This window comes from Callorhinchus milii, unplaced genomic scaffold (assembly GCF_018977255.1).
Source record: "Callorhinchus milii isolate IMCB2004 unplaced genomic scaffold, IMCB_Cmil_1.0 Scaffold3, whole genome shotgun sequence".
Classification (NCBI taxonomy): domain Eukaryota; kingdom Metazoa; phylum Chordata; class Chondrichthyes; order Chimaeriformes; family Callorhinchidae; genus Callorhinchus; species Callorhinchus milii.
The window spans coordinates 457,879-471,976 of record NW_024704744.1 but is presented as its reverse complement, the minus strand read 5'-3'; the positions used below and the strand labels follow the sequence as shown (position 1 = coordinate 471,976).

Sequence of the window (14,098 nt, the reverse complement as noted above, 5' to 3'; positions counted from 1 at the left end):
CAAATAATAAAAACAGTCCTCACATTTGACATAGCACCTTACCACATTGTTGAGATATAATAAATGGATATTATTAACATGTCTGTGTGATCACGAGGCATAAAACAGTGTGTGGGAATAAAATGGAAACACAAATTAAATGCAGAGCAATAGCAAATGCCTTTATTCAATAAATTGTCATTAACAAGCTTTAGAAATAAGCATTTCATGTTTAAATTCCTCCCTTTATTCTATCTCACTTTCTTTTTCATTTATACTTTCTGGTCTCTCTCCCTTTTACTTTCTATGCCTCTCTTTTTCTTTCCTCCTCTTCTGTTCTCTTTGTTGTTGTTGTTGTCAAGGGTGGCTGTTGGAGTGCTACAAATGGAATTAAGTGTGTTCGTGATTATGTGGAGAAGGGAATTTGGATTAAGATAAATGCTTCATTAGAGGAGCAAGGAGCGATAGTAATATAATGTGTAACTCAACGTTTTCTCTTTCTCTCCTTCCGTTTCTTATTCATTTTCTCTTACTTTCTATTTTTATTCCATTCTGTTTTTCATCCTTTCTCAGTTTTGCTATTCTTTCAGTCTTTCTCTCTCTCTTCCTCTCTCTCTCACTCACTCTCTCACTCTTCCTTTTCGTTCAGTTTAATCCACATCTGACTGAATCACATGCAAAGTGTTAACTGTCAACAACAGCAACATAGCCTCAGGCAAAGCTGTACTTCACAATTAAGCCAGAATATTGCAAGCAAACCATGGGTCAACAAGCGCAGAGCATTACAGCTGATCTGAGCTATAATTGAGGGTAATTTTACTCCCATCATTGCAGCGCAGATTTGCCATCTCTCGTTTCATCTCCGATCCTATCCACACCTCCATCTCTACAGGAAGATCGTAGGTAACCTGCTCCTGAACCACACGAATCTTCAGCCTTGTCTTGGGAGGGACCTTGGCAGGGAGAGTGAACTCACGTTTGATGGTTGTGGTCTTAGATTCTGCTTTGCCCTTTTCCACTTGGAATCCTAACTGAAGCTCCATTTTCAGCTCAAGGCTCATGTCAGCTTGGATACCAAACATATCCACTCCAGATGATATCTTGAAGGTGCTGCCAAGGGTGATTTGACTGGATTGACTGAAGGTTAAAGACTGGGAAATGGTCACTTCCTTAGATATGGACTGGCCGGCTGTGAAAGCTTGCTCGTGGGGGGTTTGATTTTCACTGATAATTTCATCAATTGTTTGCTGCTTTGATTCTGTCTTCGCTTCATCCCAAAGGATCGTCACCTTTTTAATCGTAGGCTTCCCGGACTTCAGAGGGCGGATGTGGGATACACGATCATTGAAATTCAGGGATCTGTAATCAGGGACACATTCACCCTTTTTAGCCACGATCCTGTGCCCCTCACAGTTGGGGTGTTCATAGAGAACCCAAACCCCACCCTGGACAACATGGGAGGAAGCTTTGTCATTCATGTCACCAAAAGTAAGGTTGGTTTCTTGGGTGAAGGTTCTGGATATGCCTTGATAATTGATATGTTCATACAGAATTATGCGAGGATTGCTCAGGTTATCTTGGATCAGTTTCATTGACGAGATCACATCATTGAAGCCCTTGGTAAAATTATAGCGACCTTCTTCATACACACGGACATTTCCACGATAGAACTGATGTTCATACAAGATCCAGGGTTGGCCAAACACCTCCAAGCTTGAGATGGTATTGTCAAAGCTCAGTGCAACCAGATCATGCACATCGTCAGTGAACTCTTGGGAAAGCCCTTTAAAATCGGGATGTTCATAGACAACAAGTTTGTTCATCTTGTTATCGCTTCTTGACTTGTGAGTCTGTGAGTGAAGAGAAGGTGTCTGAGCTTCAGGTCTGCAGAGAGAATGTAAAGGTACCTCCACTTATATTCTTTCCACCCGAGTGAGTTAAGTGCGATGATAGGCTAATGTAACCAGAGACTGCAATACAGACCAAATATGGAAGAATAATGAATTCACACCTTCTAATGTAACAATAGTTCTTGGCTGACGTGAATTATCAGTGGATGTTTGGACAAGTTAATCAAGCTCACAGAGACAATCACAGAGATAACTGCCATATTAATGATACAGAAAGATATCATTACCAATCTAGAGAGCAGAATACAAGTGAATAGCAGTGTCTTCTTTTTGTCAAGTACCTTCTTGTCTTCTGACTTATGCAGGTTTGTTCTGACTTCAGGCCAGTTAGTGGCCAATATTACACGAACAAACAATTTTCACAAACTTTCCTGCAACTCTAACTACAAGACCATCTGGTTTGTCTCAGAGATACCATTTTCTTGCTATTATCATCACATAACAAATAATAATAATAATCCTTGCACTTGATATTGCTCCTTATCGTTGAGATAGCAGCAACAAGAACATTAGGTTTGTATAGCGCCTTTCATGTTGGGAGAACGTCCCAAGGCATTGGACAAAGTACAGCATTTCAGATCCGGGCTGGGGTCAGGAGGGGGGAGGGGAAGGGGGGTGGCCGGTGGCATGGTCAAAGAGGAGGGTCTTGAGGCGGGACTTGAAGGAGGCTAAGGAGGGGGCGAGCCAGAGTGACTGGGGGATGGAATTCCAGAGGTTGGGGGCAGAGTGGCTGAAGGCTCTCCCGCTAATGGTGGGGCGGGTGGGTCGGGGGACGAGGAGCAGGCCATAGCCGGCTGAGTAGAGGGATCGGGCGGGTTGGTAGGGGGTTTGGAGGCCGCAGATGTAGGGTGGGGCGAAGCCATGGAGGGCTTTGGATGTGAGGACCAGAATCTTGAACTGGATCCTCTGAAGGAAAGGGAGGCAATGGAGTCGGGCGGGAATGGGGGAGATGGGGTCACGGAGTTTGAGTTTTTCAGAGGACACGGGCTGCAGAGTTCTGGATTATCTGCAGCTGTGGAGGGAGGAGTTGGAAAGGCCGACAACCAGGGTGTTCGCATAGTCCAGCCTGGAGGTGATGAAGGTATGAACAAGAGTTTCGGTGGCCTGAGGGGTGAGGTAGTGACGGAGTCGGGCGATGTTACGGAGGTGAGGGAAGGCAGAGCGGGTCATGGCTTGGATGTGGGGGAGAAAAGACAGTTGAGGGTTAAACAAGTCACCTCGGTACCTGACTGTCTGGGGAGTTGTAGTGTACACCATGGAGGGTGATGTTGCCGGAGCCTAAGGTGCTGAGGGCCAATCAGGAGGGCCTCAGTCTTGTTCACATTCAACTGTGGGCAATTTGCCCTCATCCAGGACTTGATGTCCGACAGACATAGACGAGCGTAGTTGTGATGAATGCACAGATGAGGGTTTCAGCGGCCTGAGGGGCGAGGCTGTGGCGAAGCTGGACACTGTTGCGAAGGGGGGGATCAGGAGGGCCCGAGGCTTGTTGACGTTGAACTGTAGAAACTGCTCTTCTGTGTGAAAGACACCATATCAATATATTCAACTTATATTGATATGGTGCCTTTCAGACAGATGAGCAGCTCAGCTCAGTGCTGGATTCACACGAACCACAAGTGATGTGGTGCAAACAGGAAGCCGCGTCCGAGCCATTCCTGTGACAACAAACAAAGCTGTGAATGTTGAGCTTGAGGAAGAGGTTGGTTTGGCCACAGAGGGACGATTGTGTCAAGATTTGAGCACATCAGAATTGTGCAGAACACTCCTCCTGTTAACAGTCAGGAGCAGAGGCCGGAGAGCGAGGGGAGCAGTCAGCCATCAGGAGCAGAGGCCGGAGAGCGAGGGGAGCAGTCAGCCATCAGGAGCAGAGGCCGGGGAGCGAGGGGAGCAGTCAGCCATCAGGAGCAGAGGCCGGGGAGCGAGGGGAGCAGTCAGCCATCAGGAGCAGAGGCCGGAGAGCGAGGGGAGCAGTCAGCCATCAGGAGCAGAGGCCGGGGAGCGAGGGGAGCAGTCAGCCATCAGGAGCAGAGGCCGGGAGAGCGAGGGGAGCAGTCAGCCATCAGGAGCAGAGGCCGGGGAGCGAGGGGAGCAGTCAGCCATCAGGAGCAGAGGCCAGGAGCGAGGGGAGCAGTCAGCCATCAGGAGCAGAGGCCGGAGAGAGATAAAAAGCCAAGCGACCAACGGGAGAATTAAAAAGTAACTTCAGAGCAACATCACAATCAAAACATTCTGAAAGAGTAAACTAACAGCCAACACTAACTACTGACCTAACAGTAAACTAACAGCCAACACTAACTACTGACTAACAGTAAACTAACAGCCAACACTAACTACTGACTAACAGTAAACTAACAGCCAACACTAACTACTGACTAACAGTAAACTAACAGCCAACGCTAACTACTGACTAACAGTAAACTAACACTAACTACTAATTAACAACACTAAAAATAAACTAAATTTTAAAAAAAGATTAATCAAGAATTTAACTTTTAAAAATAATAAAACTTTAATTCTCAGTGGGGGCGGGAGAGGGGGCAATGGGGTGGAGGGTGTTGTGAGGACAGTGGGGGTGGGAGAGGGGGGCATGGGGTGGTGGGTGTTGTGTGAGGACAGTGGGGGGGAGAGGGGGCAATGGGGTGGTGGGTGTTGTGTGAGGACAGTGGGGGTGGGAGAGGGGGCAATGGGGTGGTGGGTGTTGTGTGAGGACAGTGGGGGCGGGAGAGGGGGCAATGGGGTGGTGGGTGTTGTGTGAGGACAGTGGGGGCGGGAGAGGGGGCAATGGGGTGGTGGGTGTTGTGTGAGGACAGTGGGGGTGGGAGAGGGGCAATGGGGTGGTGGGTGTTGTGTGAGGACAGTGGGGCGGGAGGGGGGCAATGGGGTGGGGGTGTTGTGTGAGGACAGTGGGGGTGGGAAGGGGCAATGGGTGTGGGTGTTGTGTGAGGACAGTGGGGGCGGAGAGGGGGCAATGGGGTGGTGGGTGTTGTGAGGACAGTGGGGTGGGAGAGGGGCAATGGGGTGGGGGTGTTGTGAGGACAGTGGGGGCGGGAGAGGGGGCAATGGGGGGTGGGTGTTGTGTGAGGACAGTGGGGGCGGGAGAGGGGGCAATGGGTGGTGGGTGTTGTGTGAGGACAGTGGGGCGGGGAGGGGGCAATGGGGTGGTGGGTGTTGTGTGAGGACAGTGGGGGTGGGAGAGGGGCAATGGGGTGGTGGGTGTTGTGTGAGGACAGTGGGGGCGGGAGAGGGGGCAATGGGGTGGTGGGTGTTGTGTGAGGACAGTGGGGGTGGGAGAGGGGGCAATGGGGTGGTGGGTGTTGTGTGAGGACAGTGGGGCGGGAGAGGGGGCAATGGGGTGGTGGGTGTTGTGAGGACAGTGGGGCAGGAGAGGGGGAAATGGGGTGGAGGGTGTTGTGTGAGGACAGTGGGGGCGGGAGAGGGGGCAATGGGGTGGAGGGTGTTGTGAGGACAGTGGGGGTGGGAGAGGGGGCAATGGGGTGGAGGGGGTGGGACAGTGGGGGCGGGAGAGGGGGCAATGGGGTGGAGGGTGTTGTGTGAGGACAGTGGGGGCGGGAGAGGGGGCAATGGGGCGGAGGGTTTGTGTGAGGACAGTGGGGGCGGGAGAGGGGCAATGGGGTGGAGGGTGTTGTGAGGACAGTGGGGCGGGAGAGGGGCAATGGGGTGGAGGGTGTTGTTGAGGACAGTGGGGCGGGAGAGGGGCAATGGGGTGGCAGGTGTTGTGTGAGGACAGTGGGGGCGGGAGAGGGGGCAATGGGGTGGTGGGTGTTGTGTGAGGACAGTGGGGGCGGGAGAGGGGGCAATGGGGTGGGGGTTGTGTGAGGACAGTGGGGCGGGAGAGGGGGCAATGGGGTGGGGGTGTTGTGAGGACAGTGGGGGCGGGAGAGGGGGCAATGGGGGCGGGGTTGTGTGAGGACAGTGGGGGCGGGAGAGGGGGCAATGGGGTGGTGGGTGTTGTGTGAGGACAGTGGGGGGGGAGGGGGCAATGGGGTGGGGTGTTGTGAGGACAGTGGGGGTGGGAGAGGGGCAATGGGGTGGGGGTGTTGTGAGGACAGTGGGGGTGGGAGAGGGGGCAATGGGGTGGTGGGTGTGTGAGGACAGTGGGGGTGGGAGAGGGGGCAATGGGGTGGTCGGTGTGTGAGGACTGTGGGGGTGGGAGGGGGGCAATGGGGGGCAATGGGGTGGTGGGTGTTGTGAGGACAGTGGGGGGGGAGAGGGGGCAATGGGGTGGTGGTGTTGTGTGAGGACAGTGGGGGTGGGAGAGGGGCCAATGGGTGGTGGGTGTTGTGAGGACTGTGGGGGTGGGAGAGGGGGCAATGGGGTGGCAGTGTGTGAGGACAGTGGGGTGGGAGAGGGGGCAATGGGGTGGCAGTGTGTGAGGACAGTGGGGGTGGGAGAGGGGGCAATGGGGTGGCGCTGTTGTGAGGACAGTGGGGTGGGAGAGGGGCAATGGGGTGGTGGGGTTGTGAGGACAGTGGGGTGGGAGAGGGGCAATGGGGTGGCGTGTTGTGAGGACAGTGGGGGTGGGGAGGGGGCAATGGGGTGGCAGCTGTTGCGAGGACAGTGGGGGTGGGAGAGGGGGCAATGGGGTGGCAGCTGTTGTGAGGACAGTGGGGGTGGGAGAGGGGGCAATGGGGTGATGGGTGTTGTGTGAGGACTGTGCCATGTGGGAGTTGCTGGAGGGAAGGCAGAGCCCGGGCGACCACATCTGCCGCAAATGTGTGCACCTGAGGCAGCTCCGGCTCAGAGTGTCAGGGAGTCTGAGCTGGAATCCGAGGTGCAGACACTGCGCAGCATCAGGGAAGTGAGAGCTTCCCGGATCGTCTGATCCTGGAGCAGTCACTCCCCTGAGGCTCAGGGAATGTATAGATAATAGCATCAGTCAAGGACAGGATAGGGTGTCCGACAGGCAGGAGGTTAAGGGACCACCAGAGAGAGTGGCAGTGAAGCCTCGGGCTTTAACCTCGGCCGACAGGTACGAGATCCTTGTAACCAGTGTGGACAGGGAAGCCTGTGAGGAGGAAGGGAAACATCATTCCAATATTAGGGGAAACAAACAGAAAGTTGTAATGATTGGGGACGAGACTATCAGGCGGACAGACCCACGTGTCTGCAGCCGCAGCCAGGAGACCCGAAGGCTCTGTTGCCCTCCGGGGTCCGGGGTGAAGGACGTCCCGGTGAGGCCGGAGGAGAATCCGAAACATGAGGGCGAGGATCCATTGGTGGTGCTTCACATAGGTACCAATGATATAGGTTAGGGTTAGTGGTGATGATTTGAGGAGGGAGTCCAAGGAGCTAAATTAAAACAAAGAACATCAAAGGTGGTGATATCAGGATTGCTGCCTTTGACGTGTGCAAATTGGTACAGGAATAAGCAAATTAGAGAGTTAACCGCATGGCTGAGGGAGTGGTGCGGAACACAGGGGTTTCATTTTATGTGCCACTGGCACCAGTATTGGGGGAAAAGGGGTCCATTTCAAAAAGATGGGCTCCACTTAAGTTGGGCTGGGAACAAATGTCCTCGCAAGCGAATACACAGGGAGGTAAATAAAGCTTTAAACTAGGACAGGGGTGGGGTACAATTAGAAATAATCGCAAGCCAGCAATATTGAGAAAACTAAAGGTGGTAGAACAGAATAGCGAGAGAGATAAACAGAATAGGTCAAAGAGGGGAAAGAAGCTCAGTAAAGAACACGGGGCAGCAGAGAATAGGGGAAATGGTAAGAAATTAAAATTGCGATATCTGAATGCACAAAGCATTCGGAATAAGATAAATGAATTAAAGGAACAAATGGATACAAACTGGTATAATCTAGTAGCCATGACTGAGACATGCTCACAGGGAGATCTATGGTGGGAGTTAAATATTCCGGGGTTTTCAGCTTATAGGAAGGATAGACAATGTGGAAAATGAGGTGGGGAAGTAGTCTTGTTCACAAAGGATGGAATAAAAGGATAGAGGAGGAAGGATTTCAAAATCAGATAACCAGAATGTAGAGACAGTATGGGTCTCTAAGTAACAAGGGGCAGAAAACATCAGTGGGAGTAGTTTATAGACCCCCAAACAGTGATCACAGCATAGCGCAGGGTATTTAATCAGGACATTAGAGGAGTGTGTAGCAAAGGTAATACAGTATTTGTGGGTGATTTCAATCCTCACATAGATTGGGAAAACCAAATCGGCAAAAGTAGGGTAGAGGAGGAGTTTATAGAGTGTATGAGAGAGCTCTCTGGAGCAGTAGCTGAGGAACCAACTCAGGGACAGGCCATCCTTGGCCGTGTTTTGTGTAACGGAACAGGACAAGTCAGTAATACAGATATTAGGGCTCCTCCAGGGCAGAGTGAGCATAACACGATAGAATTTAATATTAAGTTAGACAGCGATGTAGTCAAATCTGAAGCAAGAGTCTTACATTTAAATAAAGCGGACTTTGTAGGTACGAGGGAAGAATTAGCTAAAATAGACTGGGGAATAGATTAATGGATTAATGGACCAACAGTGGCAAAGTTTAAAGATGTAGTGCAAAATTCTCAGCGGTCACATATTCCCTTAAGGAATAAGAGTACCACAGGGAAAGCAGTTAATCCGTGGCTAACCAGAAGCAGTTAGAGAAAGTATAAAACTAAAAAGAAAAGGCCTATAAAACTGCCAAAAAGAGTAACAAACCTGAGGACTGGGAGTGTCTTAGGGACCAACAAAGGAAAACCAAGAAGCTCATTAAGAGTGAGAAAATGGATTACGAGGGCAAACTGCTCGGAACATTAAGGCAGATCGTGAGAGTTTTTATAAATACATCCAGAGGAATAGGCGAGCAAAAGTAAATGTGGGTCCATTACAGGCAGAGACAGGAGGAATCATAATCATATATCATAGAATCATAGAACCATAGAATGTTACGGCACAGAAGGAGGCATTCGGCCCATCGAGTCTGTGCGGCTCTTTGACAGAGCGTCACTCTCACTGACCCCAATCACCAGCTTTCTCCCAATAACCCCACAAACCCGTCTTCCCCGATACCTGTCCAGTTCTCTCTTAAAAGCTGTTATCGAATCGGACTTCACTGCCCTTTCGGGCGGATCATTCCAAATTCTAACAACTCGCTGAGTGAAAACTTTTCTTCTAACCTCCCCTCTGCTTCTTTTGGTGATATCTTCAGACTGTGACCGCGGGTCACACACAGACACACCGACCAACGGAAACAGCTTTCCTTATCTTGCCTGTCGAAACCTTTCATGATCTTGAAGACCTCTATCAGGTCCCCGCGTAACCTTCTCTGCTCTAATGGGAAAAGTCCTAACTTCTCCACTGTCCTCATAGCTAAGGTTCCCCATTCCTGGTATCATTCTCGTGAATCTCCTCTGCACCCTTTCCAGTGCCTTAATGTCCTTCCTGAGGTAAGGTGTCCAGAACTGGACGCAGTACTCCAGCTGAGGCCTAACCAGTGTTCTGTACAGATTAACCATAACCCCTACTCTTATACTCTATGCCCTACTAATGAAGCTCAGGACACCAAATGCCCTTTTTACTGCCCTATCTACCTGCCCCACTACCTTTAATGATTCGCTTACTTGAACACCCAGATCTCTCTGTACGTTCACCCCCTTAAGATTGAGCTCCAAGTCTATATTGCCTCCTATCATTTTTCCTCCCTAAGTGTATCACCTCACACTTATCCACATTGAAATCCATCTGCCACATGTCAGCCCATTCCACCATTCTGTGTATGTCTGCCTGCAGTTGGTTACAGTCCTCCTCACTATTTACTACCCTACCTAACTTGGTATCATCTGCAAACTTGGAAATAGTGCTCCTGTGCCCAAGTCCAGATCATTAATATATATTAGAAAGAGCAGTGGTCCCAATACCGATCCCTGGGGGACACCGCTGCACACCTCCTTCCATTGCGAGAAACACCCATTAACCACCACCCTCAGCTTTCTGTCACTCAGTCAGTTCCTAATCCAAACTGCCACTGTCCCTTAATACTGTGAGCCTATAATTTTTTTATTAACCCCTTTATGCCGTATTGTGTCAAAAGCCTTTTTAAAATCCATGTAAATAATGTCCACCGCATTTCCCTCATCAACCCTCGCAGTCACCTCTTCAAAAAATTCTATTAGATTTGTTCGGCAAGATTTGCCTTTAACAAATCCATGTTGGGTCTCTAATTACCTCGTGTTCCTCTAAGTAGAGATTTATTCTGTCCCGGATTACGGTCTCCAGTAGCTTTCCTATTACCGAGGTTAGGCTGACTGGCCTGTAATTTCCGGGCTTGTCTTTCTGCCCCTTTTTGTAGAGTGGGGTAACATTAGCCACTCTCCAGTCTCTCGGCACCACTCCTGTGTCCAATGAAGATTGAAATATAATGGCCAAAGCCTCCGCTATTTGAACCCGTATCTCCCACAGCAACCTTGGGTGAAACCCATCTGGTCCTGGTGACTTATCAATTTTGAGCCCAGTCAATCTTTTCAGAACTTCCTCTCTGTCTATAGTAATCTGATCTATGTCCTCTACCCTCTCATCCAATACTGCGGCATTTGGGGCATCCGTTTCCGTTGTGAAGACAGATGCAAAGTACTCGTTCAGTGCATCAGCCATGCCCTCTGCCTCCACAACAAGATGGCCGTCATTGCCTTTGATTGGCCCCACCCTACCTTTAACTAACCTTTTTTCCTTTATGTGCTTGTAAAATATTTTAGGATTCCCCTTTATGTTACCCGCTAACCTCTTCTCATGCGATCTTTTAGCCTGTCTTATCGCTCTTTTAAGATCACTCCTGCATTCTCTATAATGCGCTTTGCTATCCTCAGTGTCTTGCGTCTTCCAATTGTCGTACGCCGTCTTCTTCTTTTTCATCCGAGACAGAATATCCCTGGCCATCCAGGCTGGCTTGGTTGTCGCACATTTCCCTTTTGTGGGAATATATCTATTGAGACCTGAGCTATCGTATCTTTGAAGATCTCCCACTGCTCATGAGTCGTGTTACCTGCTAGTCTTACAGGCCAGTCCCCCAACTCCAGGTCCCTCTTTAGCCCATCAAAATTAGCCCTTTTCCAGTCAAGCATTTTCACTCTTGACTGTACTTTGTCCCTGTTCATGAGTAATCTAAATCTAATAATATTATGGTCACTGTTACCTCGATGCTCCCCTACTGAAACCTGTTCAACCTGACCTATTTTATTCCCCAGGACTAGATCCAGCAATGCTTCCTTCCTCGTAGGACTGGAGACATACTGCTCAAGAAAATTTTCCTGTGCCCCCTCGCCACTTTAAATTAGCCCCCCCAGCATTCGATAATCCCTTGGCCAGGAAGCTAACCCCTGCCTTGCCTAGGTGACGCCCATCCACAAGGTAATGATCCCACCTCCCCCAGTAGTGGTCCCAATTGTCCAGAAAATGGAAACCTTCTTTTCTGGACCATTTTTCCAGCCAGTCTTTCATACGCCTGATCCTTTCATTATGGTGCGCCATTGCCTGAGGCACAGGGAGTAACCCAGAGATCACCACCTTGGATGTTCTTGCCTTGAGTTTGTTCCCCAAATTTTGATACTCGCCCTGGAGTTTCTCAGCCCTCTTCTTTCCAATATCTTCTTTCCAATAATGGAGGATAAGGATATGGCAGAGTCCCTAAATAAATACTTTGCTTCTGTCTTCACGTTAGGAGACACAAGAAGTTTACCAGAAATAGAGATGAACCAAAGGGCTAATGATAGGGGCAACTCAGGGAAATTTACATTAGCAAAGAAATGGTGTGAGGGAAATTGTTGGCACTACAAAGTGACAAGTCCCCTGGACCTGATGGTCTGCATCCTAATGTTTTAAACGAGGTAACTCATGAGATGATGGAGGCCTTGTGTCTGATCTTCCAAAATTCTTTGGATTCTGGAACGGTTCCCATTGATTGGAAGATGGAATGATAGTAGAATTGACACAATACTGATGTCAGGATAAACTGGTGAGGGCCTTTCTCACTGGAGAAAACATGTTTAAGACAAAACTTAATAATGGTGTTTAAACTTATAAAAGGTTTGATAAAGCAGCTTAGATAGGCTGCTCCCGCTTGTTGGGGAGTCTGTAACAATAGGACACGGTACAGTGGAAGCCGCTTAAGCCGAACACATCAGGGATACCTGTTTTGTGAATTTAAGAGGTCCAAGGTTGGCCCAAGTTCTCTTACCTCTTCCTGCCCAGCAGAGGACAGATTTTAGCACCTTCTCCCTCGGATTTCTGTTCCCAATGGACTGGAAGGGACATCTTAGCAGCGGCTCCTCACTGATTGACAGCCTGAATCCACTTGTGAATGGCTGGAGTCCACTGTCAATCAATCTTAATTTGACCCATCGCCATCCTGCAACTGCTCGTGGCTGAATGGAGCTGCTCGGCACACAGGGGGCAAGTGATTACATTCAGCAGGAACCAGGGTGGCATTTTGTCCGGATTAACCACATTTTTTACAAATTTTGTCCAGTGGCCAGGGGATCTGAAAGAGAATTTAGGAGGAAGTATTTGATGCAGAGGGTAGTGAAATTGTGGAACTTGCTGCCTGCAGTAGGCGTGTGGAGTAAGGAAACTTGCCCAAGGTTTCACGCTGCCTGGAATTGAGCCCAGGTGTCTCGCTTGCAAGGCCAGTGCTCTAACGCTGAGCTACAGGACTCAGCTCACAGGCCTCAGCCCACAGTCCTCCCCCACACTATTGCCTTCACACCACAGCCCCGCCCCATACTATATCCCCCACACCACAATCACTCGCTACACAACAGCCCTCACCCTACTTCCTGTCCACTCCCTCAGCTCAGCTCCCATGTTCCCTGCACTGCAGAGACCTTCCTGTTTGACTGGTGTCTTTGGTTATCTCCGCACCTCACCCCCGCCTTGCCCTCCACCACTCTTGATTCCAAACCCCAGCGAGGGTGCAAACACTTGTCTATCTAACAGCTTGGACTGTCCTCCTGACATGAAAGGCATATATATTGTTGTTCCCCACTCCCACTTCTTAAGTGTCGTTCATAATACCAAGTATATCACTCAACAGAGTCGGTTGCTGTCAACAGTCACAAGATCCTTGCAACACAACATCAAACTACATATTAAATGAGTGCAATTCTGGCCTCAACCACACTTCCTGTTCACGTCTATGTGTGAAAAATTGTAAATTCTGTAGATAAAACAGCCGGCTCAGGTAATAGCTCTCTTGCTCTCTGAGTCTGATCTTCAGCATATTTACATGGTTTCAATGTGGTCAAGTGGAGAGCAGAGGCTGAGCTCAGATGTGTGACAAACTCTCAGCTGTCTAAGCTGAATTTTATGAGTAACATCTTTGTACAGCTGAACATTTATCCTTGTCTTGCGAAGAAGGTACTTCAGCCTGTCTAATCTCATCCTTCCAGAACATTCACCTTACCATTTGGCTTTCAAAAAGGAACTAGACATATATGTTAAAAGAAGTTAGCTAACGGGGTGTGGAGAAAGAGTAGATAAATAGGAGTGAAAGGATTGTTTATAACGGAGGCTGCAAATACACAATGGGCTGTTAATTTCTGTGCTGTTAATTTCATACATACACACATACATACATACACACACACATACGCTCAAACACGCATTCAGACATAATCCCACACACGCTAACCCATTGAGCCGGGCTGACAAACACACAGACACACACACACACAGATGCACACACACAGACACACACACACACAGATGCACACACACACACACACAGACGCACACACTCACAGACATGCACACACACAGAGGCACACACACACACACACAGTCGCGTACACACAGTCACACACTCATACACACACAGACGCAAACAAACAGATGCACACACATGGCCATCTCTATATAGTCTGATTTAACAATGAGAACCTCTATGTAGACAAAACGCAGTCACTACACTTTTCAGTGTATCCTGTGATCGAGCGAGACAGAAGAGTGAGAATAATAATAATAATAATAATCCTTGCATTTGATATAGCGCTTTTCACGTCGGGAGGACGTCCCAAAGCACTTCACAGAACACACTGTAAAGTGAATTGACTGTATATTTGTGGGCGAACGCGGCAGCCAATGGCGCACAGCAATGTCCCACAAACAGTCGTAGATTGAAAATGACCGATTTATTATTGTTTTTGGTTTTGGAGGGATTATTATTAGGCTCTGTGTGGAGTAAGGAAACTTG

The 14,098-nt window shown here is 49.1% G+C and overlaps 1 protein-coding gene across 3 annotated transcripts; it reads right to left on the bottom strand.

Moving 5' to 3' along the window:
- Positions 1-216: 216 nt before the first annotated feature.
- Positions 217-12,396, bottom strand: LOC103173166 (epidermal differentiation-specific protein-like). 3 transcript variants are annotated; one of them, XM_042332867.1, is made up of 2 exons: positions 12,086-12,396; positions 217-1,863 (listed from the first exon to the last, which is right to left on the bottom strand). In XM_042332867.1, the coding sequence occupies exons 1-2, from the start codon at positions 12,160-12,162 to the stop codon at positions 762-764; spliced, it is 1,179 nt and encodes a 392-aa protein (XP_042188801.1). In that variant the 5' UTR covers positions 12,163-12,396; the 3' UTR covers positions 217-761. The 3 variants fall into 3 exon arrangements, with proteins under 3 accessions (XP_042188801.1, XP_042188802.1, XP_007884021.1); XM_042332868.1 differs by having other exon boundaries at positions 217-1,829; positions 12,086-12,094; XM_007885830.2 differs by lacking the exon at positions 12,086-12,396 and adding an exon at positions 3,115-3,210.
- Between the last annotated feature and the right edge of the window lie 1,702 nt (positions 12,397-14,098).